The following is a 19,473-nucleotide window of genomic DNA, read 5'->3' as shown; positions in this document are numbered from 1 at the left end:
TTCTTCCCCTCCTCCCTGCCTCCTTCCTCCCCTCCTCCCCTCCTCCCCTCCTCCCTGCCACCCCTCCTCCCCTCCTCCTTGCCACCCCTCCTCCCTGCCTCCTTTCTCCCTTGTGCTCCCTCATCTTCTCACTCCTCCCCACCCCCTCCCTTCTACCTCTGCACTAATGTTGTGAAGATGGAGGTGTTCCTGGCGGTCTCCTCCATGTCCCAAGATCCTGTTGAGCTGATCACACAGTATCTGTTAATATTAAAATACTCAATCCATTATGGAAAACTCTAGAAAACAGTCACGAGACAGGAGATAGCCCTTCACCACCAGAGTTCCCAGGAGCCAGGAGAACTTCTGTTTTTCTACATACACATTTTTTTTCAGCCACAAAGAAGACAGTTTCCATTCCATTTTATTTACTAAAACAGAAGGCAGGGCATTAGGAGAAACTGCATTCTGTTTTCAAGCTAGGCTCTGATGATGACCATGTTCTTTATAACCCAGGGATGACTTTAATCCTGAGTCTCCCAAGTGCTGGAATCACACGGCCTGTGCCACGGTGGCACCATTTTTACTTGCCTGTGTCAGAGGACATGAGTGTCCTAGAGAGATCAGTAGCCATCTCTGCATCACTAGAGGTGTCCAGACAGAGGATCATGGTATATCGGGGGATGGACAGGGCAATGTCTTCTTCCTCAGACCCAAAGGGTAAGGGTATGTATGTCCTAAGAGACCCCAATTACGCAAGGGAGCTGTGCTACCTTGTTTGAACTTGGAGTGCTGCGGAAGAGGCACCTGGGCACATCACAGCTGGGGAAGTGGGGTCGTTTTTATCTGTTCTGTTATCTTCCTGGCCTGAGGTAGTTAAGTGGTACGTGGTGCCTGTTATCCCGGAACCTCTTATCAACAACATCAGGAGTCTAAGGAAGCCAGCCTCAGCTTCTCAGTGCCTTACATGAAATCCTGCCTCAAAAAGCCAAAACAAGGCAGAGGATGTAGCTCACTAGGCAGAGTGCTTGCTTTGAATGCATGAAACCCTAGGATCGGTTCTCAGCACATAATAGAGAAAGTGCGAGTGTGTAGCCACACACATTTTAGATAGTGGAGGAAGATTAGAAGTTCAGGGTCATCTTCAGCTACACAATAATTTTGAGTACAATTTGTGCTACAGGATATTCTGTCTGTCTCTGTCTCTCTGTCTAGGTCTCTGTCTCTCTGTGTCTCTGTTTCTGTCTCTGTCTGTCTCTGTCTCTCTGTCTCTCTGTCTCTCTCCCTCTCTCTCTCTCTCTCTCTCTCTCTCTCTCTCTCTCTCTCTCTCACACACACACACACACACACACACACACACACCAGACCTGGGTATCAAATTATCAAGTCTTGATGTTAGATCTGTTCCATGGAGCAAAGTAAAGGAAGACATGGGATTTGTCCTGGTGTTCTTTGGTCAGTTTGATCCAGGCTAGAATTATCTGGGAACCTCTGCTGAGAAAATGCCTCTATCGGACTGCCTGTAGGCAAGCCTGTAGTGCATTTTCTCTACTTATGACTGATGTGGGTGGGTGGCCCCTGGCTGGGTGGCCCCTGCGTGGGTGGGCCCAGCCCATAGGGTGTGGGTACCCAGCCCATAGCGTGTGGGTACCCAGCCTATAGTGTGTGGGTACCCAGCCCATAGCGTGTGGGTAGTGGCAACCCTGGACAGGTGGTCTTGAGTCGTGTAAGAAAGCAAGCAGAGCAAACCAGGAAGCTGTGTTCCTTGGTGGCTTGGCCCAGTTTCAGTCCCTGTATGTCTATCTGTCAGAGTTTCTTCTCTGACTACCCTCTGTGATCCCAGAGTTGTAAGACAATAAACCCTTCCCTTCCCAAGTTGCTTTTGGTCATGGTGTTTTATCACAACAGTAGAAACCCTAAGAAATGATATAATTTTAGAGATGGAAAGACAGTTCAGGGGGATAAAGTCCCCACTCAAGAGTTCAGGGCAAGTCAGAGAACCCTGTAGGGCTCCTACCAACCTGACCTGAGGGGTGTGGTCTCAGTAGGCGTGGCTTCCGGACTGTTCTCTGTAAACTGTAGATTGTTCTGAGCGATTCTAAGCAACTCTAGTCCGAGGGACGCGACCATGGAGCCGGTGCCGCTGCAGGACTTTGTGACCGGCCTGGACCCCGCCTCCCTTCCGCGCGTGCTGCGGGTCTGCTCCGGAGTCTACTTCGAGGGTGAGCGGACTCTGGGTGGAAGGAGCCAGGCTTGCCTGAAATGCCATTACTGGGGAGCTGAGGCAGGAGGATGGGCAGGAGTTTCAGGCTAGTCTGTTCTAATCCGCCTGCCTCTGCCTCCCAGAGTGCTGGGATTACAGGCGTGCGCCACCACCGCCCGGCGGCTAGTCTGTTCTATAACGTGATTCCAGGTCAGTTTGGGCCACAGAGTTAGACCCCGAGGAATTTGGGGTTGAATTCAGACGCTGCTACTTTCCCGAGGTTTATGATCCGCACCAAAAGGCGCCACCGCCCTGAGCTTCGCTTCTGTCCCGCGGCTGATGAGGAGTCCTGAGTTTAACACAGATTTTTTCCCCCCTCAAATCCAGCGGAGGAACAGGGAGACGCGGTAATTCTGACAGGCTCCTGGGTAATTCTAACAGAGACTGGGTGGCAGCGACCTAATCAGCCTAGGAAATCCTGTCTCAAGCAGCAAGAACAATTATAACAATAAATGGATAAATAAGTGGCGATAGCTCGCCCCATTGTGCCAGGCAGGCACTAGGGTGCTCACTATCATTATTGGGGTTCTTTTGAGAGGATCTTGTTTTGTAGCCCAGGCTGGACTCAAATTTGCAACGATCCGTTTGCCTCTGCCTGAATTTGCCATTCACTGTTCCTGTTTCTTTCTCGTTCCCTCCCTCCGTTCTCTTTTCTTGTTTTCTCTCCCTTTTTGCAAGGATCCAACCCAGGGCCCTGAGCTCTCACTGCTAAGATATTTCGTTATTTTAGCACCAGATCCGCCCTCCTGCTGAGCTCTCTGCTCCCTGCCCTCCCCCCCCCCCCCCGTCCCCTACCCCCACTCCCGTCTCGTCTCCGCGGTGGCGGCTCATCTCCCCGTTCCTCTGCTGGATTCTCAGATGGAATGGTCCTCCCCCACAGGGAGCCTTCCCTGCTTTTTGCCTGCACATCTGTCCTTGCCTACAGCTTTCCGGCCCCCCCACCCACCCACCCCGACTCATAGCAGAGAAGAGATGGACATAACAGGACACAGCCACAGGGACTGACCACTTGGGTAAGGGAGGGACGAAAAGGGACGCAGAAGGCAGCGAGAGACCCACCAGGCTGCTCTGTGGATCCAGGGCAGACGAGAGAGTGGAGGGAGAGCCAGAGATTCAGGCTCTCCCTCAGAGAGCAAGCAGCTTCTGGACGCCTGCTCCATCCTGCTCGCCGGAGTGAGGGAACCAGGCACTGCCACCGCAGCTGCCCGCAAAGAGTTCTGGTGGCCGAGTGGGTTGTAGACCGCACACAAGGGCCACCACAGTGAATCTCTCTGGTCCACGGGAATCCGATGGGTCCCTGAAGTAGGGCTCTGGGAGCCTGGTCATTCTTTCTCCAGCTCAGAACATCCTCCCCGGCATCTCTTGCTTACTTACCTGTGTCACAATACCGGAGTTTCCTCATCTGCTCTGACCTGGGCTGGCGGGAAGTGGAAGAACTTGGGGTGACATGACGTGAGAACAGATGGATGTCACTGAGTATGCAAGTTACTTGGAGGGTATATGACCATACGGGCAGGGTGTGGTGGGATTCCTAACTGAGTGGAATTCCAGTTTTGGAGGTAAATACCCTGGACTTGATACCCCAAGTCTGCTGCCTCCTGCTACCCTCAGGGCTCCCTCCTCCCACCCCCACATTACATGCCCTGCCGCAGATGGGCCCCAGGACCACCTTACACCCTAGACCAGCACTCTAGGTAGTTCTTAGCCAAGATCCTTAGCATCCCCCACCCCCTCCTCCTACCCCCTTTAGGGCAAGTTCTTCTTGTGTGGCCCAGACTTCTCCAGACTATGTGTACCACCACAGCTGGCTTTCTGAGTCTTTGTTTACATTTATTTATTTATTGTGGGGCATGAATGTGTCACAGTATACATGTGAAGGTCAAAGAACTTTCATCTTCTTTTGTTTTTTTTTTTTCCACCATATGAGACTTGGGGAGGGAAGCGTCTTGCTGGCTCTTTTCTGTTATTTCTGAGGCTGGCCTGGAATTCCCTATTTAACTAAGGGTGAGCTTGAGTTCCTACTCTTCCTCTTTACTGATCATTGGAGGAGCTGATGTCACCTCTCTGAGCTATCACTTTTAGGAATGAGAAACTGCTGTCGCTATTTATTTAGAAAAGGGAAACTGCTGGTGTGTTCCCGGAAGGGCAGTCACCCATCCGGGCAGTGAAGCATCAGTTAACACTCAGCGCAGGGCCAGGTATATATAACTCCGCGGCTAAGAAGGTCCGCCTCTGACCAACTGTGTGCAGTTTCCTGAGGGGTTAGGGTGAGATTTATACCAGTTTCTCCCGACCCCATGAGCAGCTCTCCTAGGGCGCACCAGATGGCCAAAAGGTCCTGCCACCTGCGGTTTCCCCTCCTCTGCCGCTGGGCACGGACCCTGGGCACACAGCTCTGTGAGATCTCTATCTCCCAGTGTTCTCCACAGCTTTAACACTGCATTAAACAAGTGGCTGCTGAACTTGGAGGTGCCGCTCAGGGCCTCAATCTCCTCTACATCTTCTTAAGGGCAACTTGCTAGACTGGCAGGGCTGAGTGAGCTAGCTGGTAGGCGGGGCATGGGGGCGTGGCTGCTGCCAATCATGACAACCTGAATCCAATCCTTTGGTTCCACACCATGGGAAGGAAGAACTGACTCCTAAGATTTGTCCCGACTTCCACATCCATATTGTGGAATGCATTCAAGATAAACATGATTTTGGACTGGAGAGATGGCTCAGCAGTTAAGAGCACTGACTGCTCTTCTGAAGGTCCTGAGTTCAAATCCCAGCCACCACATGGTGGCTCACAACCATCTCATAATGAGATCTGACGCCCTCTTCTGGTGTGTCTGAAGACAGCTACAGTGTAGTCACATATAATAAATAAATAAATCTTAAAAAAAAAAAGAGATAAACATGATTTTAAAAACAAAAGCGAAGAAAGAAAAACACAAAAGCTAACAGCTGCCCTTGGGGCTGGGCGGGGTGTGTGGCTAATTGGTACCAAGCTCATCTCACATGCTTGAAACCCTGGGGAGTTGATTCCTGGTGCTACAAAGAATTTGGCATGGTGGCAGCCATCCTAGCACTCTGGAGGTAGAGGCGGGAGGGTCAGCAGCTCAACATCACCCTTAGTAGAAAGTTCCAGGACAAGCTGTATGACAGGGGAGCCTGCTCCAATAGAAAGACAGACAGACAGACAGACAGACAGACAGAAAGCATGCAGTTCACTGCTCACTCATCTGAAGCAGAAAGCAGGGTGTGGGAAGAGCCAGGTGCCTGCCTCCTCGCTGTCTATGTCTATGCGGAGCCCACCTACCCTGAGCCTGATTTTGTAACTGTAATACGGGAGTCCGGAGTCACTGGCTAGTTACTGCTTCATGGAGGAATCTACCCCCAGAGGCTGCAAGGATGTTGAAAGCGACCAGCCCTGACCGTGCATTCACTCCAGGAGAGCTGCGAGAAGGGCACCATGAGGCTGGCCTCCCCGGTCAGTGGAGACCAGGAAAACTGTCTGAGGATGGATGGCTGAGCTCGCTGCCCTTTAGCAGGAAAAGGCCAGGAAGGCTGCAGCTGGGGGGGGGGGGGCTAGAATACTTACACGTGTGTTTGCTGCAGCTGGGGGGGAGGGGCTAGAATAGTTACACGTGTGTTTGGGACCCGGTCCAGTTCCCAGTACTTCAAAGCAGAAAGATATGGCGGCAGGAACAGTTGAGTAGAGTTTACACGGAACAGGACATAGGTCACTCAGGCCTTTGTCAAAAGGAGAAACTGAGTCTGTGTCTCCGCAGGATCCATCTATGAGCTCTTTGGGAATGAGTGTTGCCTCTCCACGGGGGACCTAATCAAGGTCACACATGTCGACCTCCAGAAAGTTGTGTGCGAGTGCCCAGAGACAGGTCAGACCCTGGAGCTCAATCCCAATTTCACAGGTAAGGTGTGCACCTCTGCCCTCTTAGCATCCTGTAGGCGTGTCTTGTGCCACTTGTGGGTGGACTGGCCACTCTCAGCAGCACGCCCGCCCCTCTGGCTTTGCATGTGAGGGTGACATATCCGCCGTTATGTAGCCACAAGGCCAAGGGCATCCTCAGTCTGGCTTGTCCCAGCCCTCTTCTGATCATATCTGCCTCCAGGGCTTCAGGTTTGGGTCTTCGGGTTTGCTCACACGTTCATTTATCAAACATCTACTGACACCCACATGTCCTGTGGGGAGCTGGGTGTGTGGACTGAGGATGAACTAGGCCCTTCCTGCGTGACGGTGAACGAAGACAAAGGGCGGATGAAGCAGGCGCAACTCAGGGTGGGACGGGTCTGTAGAGACTGAGCAAGAGGGGGTCCCCAGCTAAGGGAGCGTGGCATGTGCCAGGTGCCTGAGAAACCCCAGGGTAAACAGCTGTGGAGGCAATGTCTGGATTCTAGCATAGAGGAAGAGACTGAAGACCCGGAAGTCATGGCCAGCCTTAGTGTCACAGCGAGTCAGTCTAGGATGCATGGGACACCATCTCCAATAGGGTCAGGGACTGAAGACCTAGCTCAGTTGGTAGGTGTTTCCCTGGTGTATGTGAAGACCTGGGTCCTAGCCCTAGCACTGCATAATCCAGAGCTGTGTGTGTGGCACATGCCTGGAATCCTAGAAGGGAGGCAGAGGCCGGAGGAACAGGAGGAGGTCTCATGCCTGGGAGGTAGCAGCAGCAGCCAAGCCGAACGATCGGAGTTCGATTCCTGGCACCCACATGCTGGAAGGACAGAGTGACTCCTACAATAGTCCTCTGGGTTCTACACATGTGCTGTAGCACACACATGCACGCACACACTAAATAAATGTGATTTATGTTATTTTAGTGGTACAAGGTATCACTATATAGCCTTGGTTGATCACCATGTAGATCAGGCTGGCCTTAAACTCATAAGGATCTGTTTCCTGAGTTCTGGAACTTAAAGGTGTGCACTGCCATGCCTGGCTTAAATGTGATTTTTTTTTTTTAGCTTAAAGAAAAATTAGGCTGGGTGGTGGTGACGCATGCCTTTAATCCCAGCACTTGGGAGGCAAAGGCAGGCAGATTTCTGAGTTTGAGGCCAGCCTGGTCTACAGAGTGAGTTCCAGGACAGCCAGAACTACACAGAGAAACCCTGTCTCGAAAAACAAAAAAACAAACAAACAAAAAAAAAACAAAAGAAAAATTAAAGATCTCTTTGGAGGGCTGGAGAGATGGCTCAGTGGTTAAAAGCATTGGCTGCTCTTCCAGAGGACCTGGGTTCAATTCCCATCACTCACATGGCAGCTCACAACTGTCTATGACTTCAGTTCCAGGGGATCTGACACCCTTATACAGACATACATGCAGGCAAACACCAATGCACATGAAATAAAAATATGTATATTGAAAAAATATCTTTTTGGATTTCTTTCTTTCTTTTTTTTTTTCCCCCTGAGACAGGGTTTCTCTGTGTAGCCCTGGCTGTTCTGGAACTCACTCTGTAGACCAGGCTGGCCTTGAACTCAGAAATCCACCTGCCTCTGCCTCCCAAGTGCTGGGATTACAGGCGTGCGCCACCACTGCCTGGCCTTTTTGTATTTCAATGCCAGCCTGAGATCCATGAGACCCTGTCTTGAAAACAAGCCGCACAGAAAAAATAAACCCCAAAGGGACACCAGAGTGGAGGAGGGGCTGGCATCAGAGCAGGCGCATTCTGAACTCACATATGTGCAGATGCACACACGCACACGCCTCTGGCGGGCAGCTGGACATGAGCAGACGTTGATCCCTTAGGCTGGACTGACACACTTTCTCTTGTGAACGTGTTGAGGAGCCTGGGGCTTTTCAGATATTCAAATGAGGCATTTCCTTCTGCGCTCTGAGGACTCTTTTTCTACAGAAGACTTCTTTCAACTCTCAAATACCTGCAACTGGATCCAACAGCTATACACACATAGACATACAGGTCCTTCACCCACCCAGAGGTGCACATACGGGTCCACACCTGCACACACATACACATAAACACATACCTGGGTGTGTAGACACGCTTCTTTGGGACACTTTGACTACATAGACTGTGGGTGTGGCACCTCTTTCCAGATATCATTTCCCCTAGAGAACATTTGCTCGAAGAACCACTTAGAGGGTAGTGGTCAAAGTCTCAGGGGACTTCATTTCCATCCCGTGAGATTGTCTAACCCACGGCTGAAGTCCACTGACCAGGCAGCGCTCCCTCCGCCCTGAACGCAAGCTCAGAAAACAGGCATTCCCTGCTTTCTCTTTCTTACTTTTGTTTCAGCTTGGAATGTGTCCTTATCCTTTTGATTTCTGTCAACACTCCCCACTCCAACCACCCCCCACCCCTCCCCTCCCCCCCACTCCCACACCCCACCCCTACCCCAGCACTGAGGTCTAGTTTAGGGCTCTCACATGCTAACTGAACAGTCTATCACTGAACAGTATCCAGAGGTCACAGACCTGTATTTCAGGAGGATGTCCTTCAGTCCAGGCTCTGAGATATTTCCTTGATTAGATTTGGGTAGTGACTTTTGAGACAAGAAACCACTGTTTCCAGAAGTTGGGCAGTTGGGCAGCCTGGTGGCAGGATGTCTGGGAGTGGCAGGAATGTCGGGAGAGCGGATGGTTGGTCCTGGCCGATGGGCGGAGTGGGGTGTCAGAGGGCCCCTGGGCTAGTAGACCCCGGGGCTCTAATTTGGAAGAAAGAGACAATGGTGCTACCTCAAGATGGAGAGACAGACTTTGGGTGTGAGGGTTTGGAGGGGTGGGGGAGGGTGTCTATTGGAAAAAACTGATGGCATGGCTGAGTTAAAGACAGAGGCCAGGAAGTGGGAAAGCTCAGGAGGTGTGTGTGTGTGTGTGTGTGTGTGTGTGTGTGTGTAGGAGTACGCCCTGATTCTGTTCCCTGGGTCACCATTTCTGCCCTCACTATTTGCACACTGTCATCCAGACCTTTAGTCTTGATGTCCAGATGCAGGCCCATCTTTGACACCTGTCCCGGGAGGGATTCTGGCTGGGTTATCTGTAGAGCCTGTTCCCCCCAGCCCTGCCCACCCCCCCTCCACATTCTCCCCTCGCCCTTGCTGAATCCCACAGGCCTCTTCCGCCCACTCACCAGCCTGCAGAGCTACAGAACCCTGGAGGAGCTCCTCTCTGCCACGCCCCAGAAGTCCGCACAGTGGCCCATTTACTTCAAGTCAACTCAAAAAATTGTCACCGAGGCCAGGGTGGTGCCTGAGGATCAGCCCCTCAGACTCGAGGCTGTGGAAGTGCACCATGGGATCCGCCATGCACGCTGCGTCCAGGTCTCAAAGACCCAGGAGGCCATCCTTCATCTGCCGCTTTCCCAGAAGGGACCCTTCTGGAGATGCAAGCCCAGTGCTCCACAAACCCTGCTCCAAATCCTGCAGGACCCAGCCGGGAAGGACCTTCAGCTCAGCTGCCCCAGACTGCCCTGGGACTCTGTGGTCCTAAAGCCCCAGTATGTGCTTCAAGCCATCATGCACAGTAAGTTACCTGACGGGAGCGGAGTGGCTGGGAGCCACCGTCGGAGACACCCCCAACTCTGGGGCTCCATGTTGCTTACCCCGTGTCTGCTATGTAACGGAATACAGATGCCCAATGAAACCGGAAATGTGATATAAAAAGAGACAGGGAAAAGGGATAAACACATCCAATCCTCCACAGGCTTTCTCAAGGTTAGGTTCCATGACAGCTGCATACATGCCGTCTCAAAACTGAAAAGCAAAACAATTAATTAATCATTGGGGAGGGGCGGCAGCTCAGTCAGTGCAAAAAGCCCTTGTTGTGAAAATTGTCCTCTGATCCCCATGTTCCCTTTGGCATGTGTGCACACACACATGCCAATAATACAATTATTATTTTTTAAAGCAGAGTTGGGATAGTGGCTCTGCAGATAAATTTAGTGCTGCCACCACGACGCTCAAGTTTTGTCCCTGGGACCTAACAGTGGAAGAGAGAACTGACCTTTGCAAGTTGTCCTTTGACCTCCACTTTTTTTTTTTTTTTTGAGACAGTTTCTCTGTGTAGCCCTGGCTGTCCTGGAACTCACTCTATAGACCAGGCTGGCCTCGAACTCAGAAATCCGCTTGCCTCTGCCTCCCAATTGCTGGGATTAAAGGCCTGAGCCACCACTGCTCAGCGAAAAGAAACGTTTTTAAGTACAACTTTTTTTTTTTTTTTTTTTTGAGACAGGGTCTCATGCAGCCCAGGCTGGTCTCCAACCCCTGATCTTCCTGCCTCTGCCTACCAAGTCAAGTGCCAGAGTATTTAAATGTGGCACCATACCTGGTTAAAAAAAAAAAAGAAGAACCTAAAAGCTTTTAAAATTAGTTATCCCCTGTTTAAAAATGCATACCTATGATATGATAAAGTAGATTTTATTTTATTTATGGAGAAGAAAAGAAAAAGGGAGTGCTCTTCTGGGTCCTTAATTAGTGTTATTTTTGAGACAGCATCTCTCTTTCTTTCTCTTCTTCTTTCTTTCTCTAGATTTATTTTTATTTTATGTATGTGAGTACACTGCCACTTTCTTCAGACACACCAGAAGGAGGTATTGGATCCCATTACAGATGGCTGTGAGCCACCATGTGGTTGCTGGGAATCGAACTCAGGACCTCTGGAAGAGCAGTCAGTGTTCTTAACCACTGAGCCATCTCTCCAGCCCCCTTGAGACAGCATCTCATGTAGCCTGCCTAGCCTTGAACTCCTTCCTGACCATCCTGCCTCCATCTCCCGAGCTCTGAGACTGTAATGATGCACCGTAACACCTGGCTCATGTATTTCGTTTTTATTTTAATAAGGAGTTTAAAAAAAATATTGGGCTGGGTATGGTGGTACATGCCTTTAATCCCAGTGTTCAGAAGGCCGAGGCAGGAGGATCTCTGTGAATTCGAGGCCAGCCTAGTCTAGAAAGAAAATTCCAGGAAAATCAGGACTGTTGCACAGAGATATCCTGTCTCAACAAAACCCAATATAATAATAATAATAATAATAATAATAATAATAGTAATAGTAATAATATTTTTTTTTAATTTTTCTAATTTTGTGCATGGTTGTTTGGCTGCATGTATGTCTGTGCAGCATGTGCCTGCTTGGAATCCATCGAGACCAGAAGAGAGCATCACATCTCTCTGGAACTAGAGTTATCTGTTAGGTGGCTCATAACCCTCTGTAACTCCAGCCCCTGCAGGATCCAGCTGCTCTGGCCTCTGTGGTCACCTGCACTCACGTACTCACATCTATACACAGTTAAAAGTAGTAAAGACAATTTTTTTTTGTTTTTTTGTTTTTTGTTTTTTGGATTTGGTTTTTCTGAGACAGGGTTTCTCTGTATAGCCCTGGCTGTCCTGGAACTCACTCTGTAGACCAGGCTGGCCTCGAACTCAGAAATCCGCCTGACTCTGCCTCCCAGAGTGCTGGGATTACAGGCGTGCGCCACCACCGCTCGGCTCGACAAATTTAAATTCTTAAATAAAAATAAATTTAAACCAGGCAGTTTAAGAAAGAAAGAAAGAAAAATAAATAAATTTTTAAAAAAAGATTGAGCTAAAAATCTATATAGTAGGAAAAGGATAGTGGGACAGAAGTCAGAGCTGGGGTCGGGGCTGCTTCTGGGTGGTGTGACCAGGCCCCTGACCTGCCTTTTCCCTACAGTGCGCAGGGGCATCGTCAAGATCCCGTCCACTCTGGAGGTGGAGGTAGAAGATGTCACCGCCTCCTCTCAGCACATCTGCTTCTTCAAACCTTTGCGGCTGAGCGAGGTGCTGGCCGGGGGTGGCCCCTTCCCTCTGTGCACGGAGATCCTGGAGGTCCCCGAGGGTCCACCCATCTTCCTCAACCCGTGGGTGAGCTTCCTACGCAAAGGCCAGAGGCTCTGCATCTACGGTCCAGCCTCATCACCCTGGCGGGTTGTGGCCTCAAGCAAGAGCCGAAAAGTGCCCAGATACTTCACCCTCTCTGGGGCCTACCAGGGCAAGCTCAAGCGGAGGCCAAGGGAGTTCCCCACGGCCTATGACCTTTTGGGTGCTCTCCAACCAGGCCGGTCCCTCCGTGTGGTGGCCACAACTGACTGTGATGGGAACGAGGAAGAGCACCCTGACTTTTCTTTCGTGGCTGTGGGTGATCGGCTGGAGGTGCTGAAGTCGGGCCAGGTCTGTGGGACCAAAGGCCAGGACATAGATGTCTTGATATGTCAGCGGCTGAGTGAGCAGTCTGGGGAGGAAGAGGAGGAAGAGGAGGAGGAGGAGGACAAAGAACAGATTCTGCTGCCCCTCTACCTCTCTGGTAGCTTTGTGGAGGAGGTGAATGACAGCCGACGCTATAGCCTAGCGGATCTCACTGCTCAGTACCCCCTGCCCTGTGAGGTCAAGGTGGTGGCCAAGGATACCCGTCACCCCACTGACCCTCTGGCCTCCTTCCCTGGCCTGCGGCTGGAGGAGAAGCTCACAGAGCCCTTTTTGGTGGTAAGCCTGGACTCACAACCAGAAATGTGTTTCGAGATCCCTCCCCGGTGGCTGGACCTGACTGTGGTGGAGGCTGAGGGACAGCCACCCCAGGTGGCTCTGCCGCTGTCTGTCGCTGTGGTGGAGGAACTGTCAGAAGCTTTTTACTACAGCCTCCGGAAGCTGCCAGCCTCTCAGAACCAAGCCCCTCCGCCCAGGCCTCCAAAGAGCCAGGGTATCAGTAAGCAGCAGCAGAACACGCGCAACTGTAAGGAGGGCGGTGTGAAGGTATGGACAGAACCTTGCGGGCAGGGAGGGGTCACCTGTTAGGCTCACCCTGGGTCCTTCCCTTTTGCCTGTGATGATTCTCAGTCATACTGAACCTGCAGCTCACTGAGTTCTAGTCTTTGTACCAGTTATTCCCCACTTCTGGTGTAGTTGTCAGTATTTTATGATTGGGAAAATGAAAACTGAGACTCTGATAGGCACCTGAAGTTGGGGTTACTAAACAGAAGGCCTGAGTTGGAGTGCGGACATTCTGACTCCAAGATCCTGGTGCTTGTCCTTTCTGTCACCTTCTGGCCACTTCCAAGCGGAGCATCGTCTGCTCTTCCCTAGACGTTTGCTGTCCTTCCCCATCGCTCTTAGGACGATGGCCTCCTCTCCTAGTTTGATTTATGTTGTTGTGATAAAATGCGCCAACCACAAGCAACTTGGAGGAAGGAGGATTTTAGTTCACACTTCCAGGTTACAGATGCTCACTGCAGGGAGGGCACAGAGGCAGGGGCTGGGACCGCTGACCACACCATGTGGAGCAGAAAGATCGGGTCCGTGAATGTGGTCTGCTAGCTTTCTTGCTGACTTTCTTACTTACACAGAATTCAGAGTCCAGCGTAGGAAACGGTGTCACCCACAGTGGGCTCAGTTGCCCTACACTGATTGGCCGTGAAGACCATCCCCATAGGTGTCCCCACAGACCTAACTGATCTAGATAATTCTCATTAAGACTCTGTCCAGGAAATTTTAGGTCATGCTAAGTCAACAGTTAAAACTAACCTCCACGGCTCTTAAATCTTCATCTGGTCACCTGCTGGGCCCTGTGTTAAAAGCTTCAGTGGCTCCACATGACATCAGGATCCCCCAGGAGTTGACTGCAGCCTGGCCTTTCTGGGCCACCTCCCACCGCTGCTTCCTATTTCCCATTCCTGCCACAGGAAGGCTCTGGTTTGGCCTGTTGCAACACATTACACCCACAGCTAAGACCTTTATTCTGCTTTCAGGCTCCGGAAGAGGTGAGGCCCTGACTCCTGGGCCGAGTCAGCCTTGTTTTCTCTGTCACCTCACTGCTGTGTCCACTGCCATTTTCCACTCACTATCTCTCTTCCTAAAAAAAGAGCCGGGCAGGATACTGGGGGAGGGTGGAGAGCTGAAAACTTGGTGGTCGACACCTCCTACCCTCACAGGTCACACTCACTCACACGCACACGATGCACGCATGTGCACACACACACACACACACACACACACACACACACACACGGACACATGCACCAGCGTTCTCTTTACAGCTGAGATAAGAGAGCTAAGTCATCTGATGTCACACAGCTAGGAGGATGGCACGGCTGGGTTTGAACTCAGCCCCCACTCCACAGCCAGTGTGTCGGAGTGAGCTGTCCAAAGTATGCTTGGTGAACTCAACAGGTATTCTGTTTTGGGACCTTGGGAGCCTGAATTTATTATATAGCCTGAATTTATCATATAGTCACGTGGCAGTGGATAAAACAATGAGCCCTGGAGTAGTTTCAGTCCCATGAGGGACTTCTGTCCACGGGAAGCCTGACCCAGAAAACCACACAGCAAGTTGTCACTGTCGGGTAACTGTCCAGTGGGCTCAGCAGCGGATTCTTGTACCTTTACCGCTTTCTAGTTTGCTTGTTTTTTATCTTGCTCAGCCTCGAGTTGTAGAACCGCAGAAATCCTGCCCACAGCCTGAACTCAAGGCGAAGACCTTGGAATCCCTTCCCAAGAACAAATCAAATGTATACAGCAAGATTTCTGTCCACAAGAAAGACCGCAAATCCAATCCTCGAACACAGAATTCAGGTGAGTTTGGTCCATCAAAGCCATCTCCCATCTCTGATGGCTCTGGCCAGGGGACCCTATTGTGGTCCTAGTTTGAAAGCCAAGCTTATATGGAGTGGATCAGGCCAAAAACTCTCTCTAGTCTTTCTCTGTAGACTTCAGACTCCAGCGATGCAACAAGTTCAACCCTAGACATGATGTCCTCTGGGACAAACAGGACAGTACAATGGCCACAGTGTTCAAGGAAAGTGAATTGTGGTTTCTGAGCCACAGTCAGGGCAATCCATTCCCTGTTCAGAGGATGAAACTGAAGGGGAAAGGAACTTTCCAAACACAAAGATTCTGAATGACCTGGACTTTCTTTTCTTCTTCAGTGCTGAGTATGAAACCCAAATCTTCAAGCTCACTTGGCAAGTCCTCTACCATGGAGTCTTATTTCCTGCCGGACCCAGATGTGGATGAGCACGACTATGAAGAAATTTGAGCACTTTCAGAAGAAATCGTCTAGGTGCTGGGGAAGCCACACTTCCAGTTGCACAGGGAAATGGGATACCAGCTAACTCTTGGAGGACCTAGGGCAGAGTCCCAAGGGACTGCAACTCTGATGGGCATGGGACTGACACTATTCCTGCCTCTTTGGGTGGGCTTGGTCCCAGAAGTTGCACGTGATACCCTCAGCCTTAAGAGCCTTGGTGTCCAGACAAGTCATTCAGGTTCTGGCTTCTCCTATGGCCCGGCCATCAGTTGTCCCACTACTAGGCACAGAGAAAAATCAAAGGCCACCAGCCTCGGTGTTGCCTGCCTCTCAGTAAAGAGAACTCAGTCTTCATCGTGTCACCCAGTGTAGACCACCTTTGTGGCCTACTTGTGCAGCCCACCTCTGTGGCCTACTTGTGCAGCCCACCTCTGTGGCCTACTTGTGCAGCCCAGGCTCTGTGCCAAGGGGCAGGCAGGATTCTCTTGTTGGTAGAAGCCAGCTCATGATCAATACCCAGTAAGTGGGCTCATGTGACTGAATGTAGGAGTCTGCCCCCAAGAATAAAATCCTAGGTGGGACACTAGTTCTCCAAATCTGTTAGTGGAACAAAGAAAGCTAATTTACACAAGGGGAGAGACTGGCTCAGAGTTTAAAAAGACTTTGCTGTTCTTACAGAGAATCCAAGTTCAGTTCCCAGCACCCACATCAGGTGGTTCACAACTGCCTGTAACTCCAGTCAGGGGATCAGACACCTGCCTCTGGACTCTGAGCATTCCCTTCCTAGCCCTGCAACCCCCCCACCCCCCAGTTAGACACAATTTAAACAGTTAAAGCTGGGTTTGGTGGTGTACACCTTTAGAAGGTAGAAGCAGGTAGATACCTGTGAATTCCAGGTCAGCCTGATGTACAAATATATTTATTAAACAAAACCAAGAAACTGTGGAAACCCAAAGTTGGGGAAATCTGGCAAGCCCTTGGTGGTACTTTGACACTGTTAAAGAAAGTTGTTAGTGACAGACTGCCCAAGATTATCTTATGATAAAGCTTCAGAATAAAAATGACACACGCTTCTGTATGGGTGAAATTTATTGTCTTGTCTGTGCACCAGACCCTTTAGAAACCACATCCAAACCTTGAATTCTTATAGAGAAATGGCTGCCTAATTTTTAGATTGGGCAACAGGCTTAGTGACTGATGGTCTCAGGAGGTAGAATAGATCAGTGGTTAAGGAGAGGGCTCTAAGAGCTGGAGAGATGGCTCAGTGGTTAAGAGCTCTGACTGCTCTTCTGAAGGTCCTGAGTTCAAATCCCAGCAACCACATGGTGGCTCACAATCATCCGTAATGAGATCTGACGCTCTCTTCTGGAGTGTCTGAAGACAGCTACAGTGTACTCACATATAATAAATAAATAAATCTTTAAAAAAAAAAAAAAAAAGAAGGCTCCAAAGGCAACAGTCTGGATTTAGGTTCCCAGCTCACCATGGACTAGCTGCGGATTTCAGTAGTTTATTTCACTTTAGGCTTTAGAATCTAAGGATTCTGAGATCACCTGAGATTTACAAGGCACACCTGTACCTGGCACTCACTGGTTGTATCACCGTTAACCAGGGTCACACAGCGTTGTCGCCCTCCAGTCTCTGGTCTCCAACCCTGTCATTTCTTTTTTTTGTTTTGTTTTGTTTTTTTCGAGGGTTTCTTTGTGTAGCCCTGGCTGTCCTGGAACTCACTCTGTAGACCAGGCTGGCCTCGAACTCAGAAATCCGCCTGCCTCTGCCTCCCAAGTGCTGGGATCACAGGTGTGGGCCACCATGCCTGGTAGTTCCCTGGACTGTTCCCAGGGTGGCTTAGACTGTTCAGAGCTGGAGATAAGACAAATAGAAGCTCTGTCGATGCAACTCCCAAGGTTGGTCTAGGTGTGTTGGGTGAAGCTATCCATTGTTTTGAGAGATGTGAGAACTGCAAGCTAGTGAAGCCACAGAGAAGACAGGGAACAGATAAAAAGATAATTGACTGGGTCCAATTTGAGTCAGATCCTAGACACTGTACCTATGCGTGTGTCTGCTCCTCTGTGCGCTGCCTGGACCTGTCCCTGGTCCTTTCTACCTCAGAATGGAGCTCTCCAGGTGATTCCGACAGGCTGCTGCCCAGTCCCAACTATCGGGACCTCATCCTCCAGTTTCTACCCACCTCTTCCCAGAAGCCAGTGTTCATTGTCCTGAAAAATGCAGGGACAGACCCTAGAGAGAAGCAATAAGCAAGATCTTGACAAAGTTCGTTCCTGGCTCTGAACTATCAAAGGGTGGACCAATGATCAAAGTGCCTCTGGTTTTCCCTTGCATGTATTTCAATCTTGGCACACAGCTGAATAAGCTTCAAAAGGAGGGCAGAAGAGGGCTACCAATTCCTATAAAATAGGATTTCTGGGCCTGAGATGGCTCAGTGGTTAAGTGGACTGGGTTTTCTTGCAGGGGGCCCACGTTCGGTTCCCAGCACCCACCCAGCAGCTCACAGCAGCCATGGGTTCCTGGGACTCTCTTCTGGCTTCTGTGCTCTCTGCACAAACATGTACATACATGATAGGCAAATTGCTCGTACACATAAAAAAGGACTTCTGAGTAGTCAAGTTGCTTCAGTGTAAAAGGGAACATTTTTCAGCTTGCAAGCTGTGCTTAACACAGAGACCAGGGAGGTATCCACTGGGGAAAGTGCTTGCTGTATTGTGGATGATGACTGGAGATGGGACATAACAGCCAGGCCTTGTGATATATGCCTGTAACCCTGGCACTGGAGATGGGAGCCACAAACAGGCAGATCTCCTGGGTTCCCTGGGCAGCTGGTCTAATTGAAACAGCAAGTTCTAAGTTCAGTGAGTGGCCTCATCTCAACGTAACGTTTGAAGGAGATACCTGTTTTGACCTCTGGCCATATGTTCCTGAACGGTTCCCCAACCACATAACCAATTGTGGTAACACACACACACACACACACACACACACACACACACACACACACACACACAATGTTCAACAACTTTTCCTTTCAGAGTAATGGAGTTGCTTGGGGAACCATCAGACTTCTGACTCAAGCTAGGTTAGTGAGAAGGATTACAATGGGGCTGGGGATAGCCCTTGAGCATTATCTTCCAAGTTTTGAGTTCCCTGGGGAACAGAAAGTAGGTATCCACACTTTTTCTTTTGTTTTGAGACAGAATCTCTCTATGTAGCCTTGGTTGACTTGGAACTATGAATAGACAGGCTGACTTCAAACTCTATGAGATCTGCTTACCTCTGCCTCCCTAGTGCTGGCATCAAATGTGTGTCACTACACCTGTCTCATTTCTATTTTTGAATGCTTTATGACTGGTATATTATAGTCTAAACTTCTATAAAAATTGCTAAACAAGCTGGGTAGTGGTGGTGCATGCCTGTAATCCCAGCACTCTGGGAGGCAGAGGCAGGCAGATTTCTGAGTTCAAGGCCAGTCTGGTCTACAGAGTGAGTTCCAGGACAGCCAGGGCTACACAGAGAAACCCTGTTTTCAAACAAACAAACAAACAAACAAACAAACAAACAAATTGCTAAGCAAAACAAATAGGGTGTTTAAACATTTTACCAATGTTAAGTTTCTCCCAGCTACATTATCTATTTTATTTTAGGTTTATGAAACCAACTGCAGTGAAACAAAACAAAACCAACAATCCACACTAAATGCCAGTTCCTACTCTGGCCTTTGTAAAACGCTTTTTCATAATGCTCCATTTTCCACCTGCAGCCTTAATTTCCTGAGGAAGCTGAACACACAATCAGGTGACACCGAGTAGTTTCTAAGAGCATGGGTCATATTAGTGTTCCAACACAACGCTCAAACACAAGCTCTTTCACTTGAGCAGGGCAGCTGTTCCAGGGGTTGGAGGTGCACATGTTCCTGCCTGGATCAGCCTTAGACTCCCACAATCATCAATCACGTCATCACCGAGGGGCATCAATTGACCAGGAGTCAGGGCAGCCCATTACCCACCTCCCGACGCTAATCTCTCCCATTGCTGGGACCTAACCAACAGTGTGGGGTCCAATAAAGGCATTTAACAGCCTGTGTGTGTGCAAGCAAATGCGGGTGCTAGGCCAGAGGTGTGGGAACCTCTAGAACTGGAGTTAGTTGTGAGCCATCTGACATGATGGAACTGAACTAGGGCCCCTGGAAGAGCAGCAGGAGCTCTTAACCCGAGC

At 50.1% G+C, this 19,473-nt stretch overlaps 1 protein-coding gene across 1 annotated transcript; it reads left to right on the top strand.

Annotated features, from left to right (window-relative positions):
• Window positions 1-2,056: 2,056 nt before the first annotated feature.
• On the top strand, window positions 2,057-16,321 carry Themis2 (thymocyte selection associated family member 2). The gene is made up of 6 exons (XM_052177604.1): window positions 2,057-2,201; window positions 6,016-6,156; window positions 9,319-9,729; window positions 11,899-12,974; window positions 14,639-14,789; window positions 15,143-16,321. The coding sequence occupies exons 1-6, from the start codon at window positions 2,108-2,110 to the stop codon at window positions 15,250-15,252; spliced, it is 1,983 nt and encodes a 660-aa protein (XP_052033564.1). The 5' UTR covers window positions 2,057-2,107; the 3' UTR covers window positions 15,253-16,321.
• The last annotated feature ends 3,152 nt before the right edge of the window (window positions 16,322-19,473 follow it).

The sequence above is a fragment of the Apodemus sylvaticus genome, chromosome 3 (genome assembly GCF_947179515.1).
Source record: "Apodemus sylvaticus chromosome 3, mApoSyl1.1, whole genome shotgun sequence".
Classification (NCBI taxonomy): domain Eukaryota; kingdom Metazoa; phylum Chordata; class Mammalia; order Rodentia; family Muridae; genus Apodemus; species Apodemus sylvaticus.
This window is presented reverse-complemented; position numbering and strand designations above follow the sequence as displayed.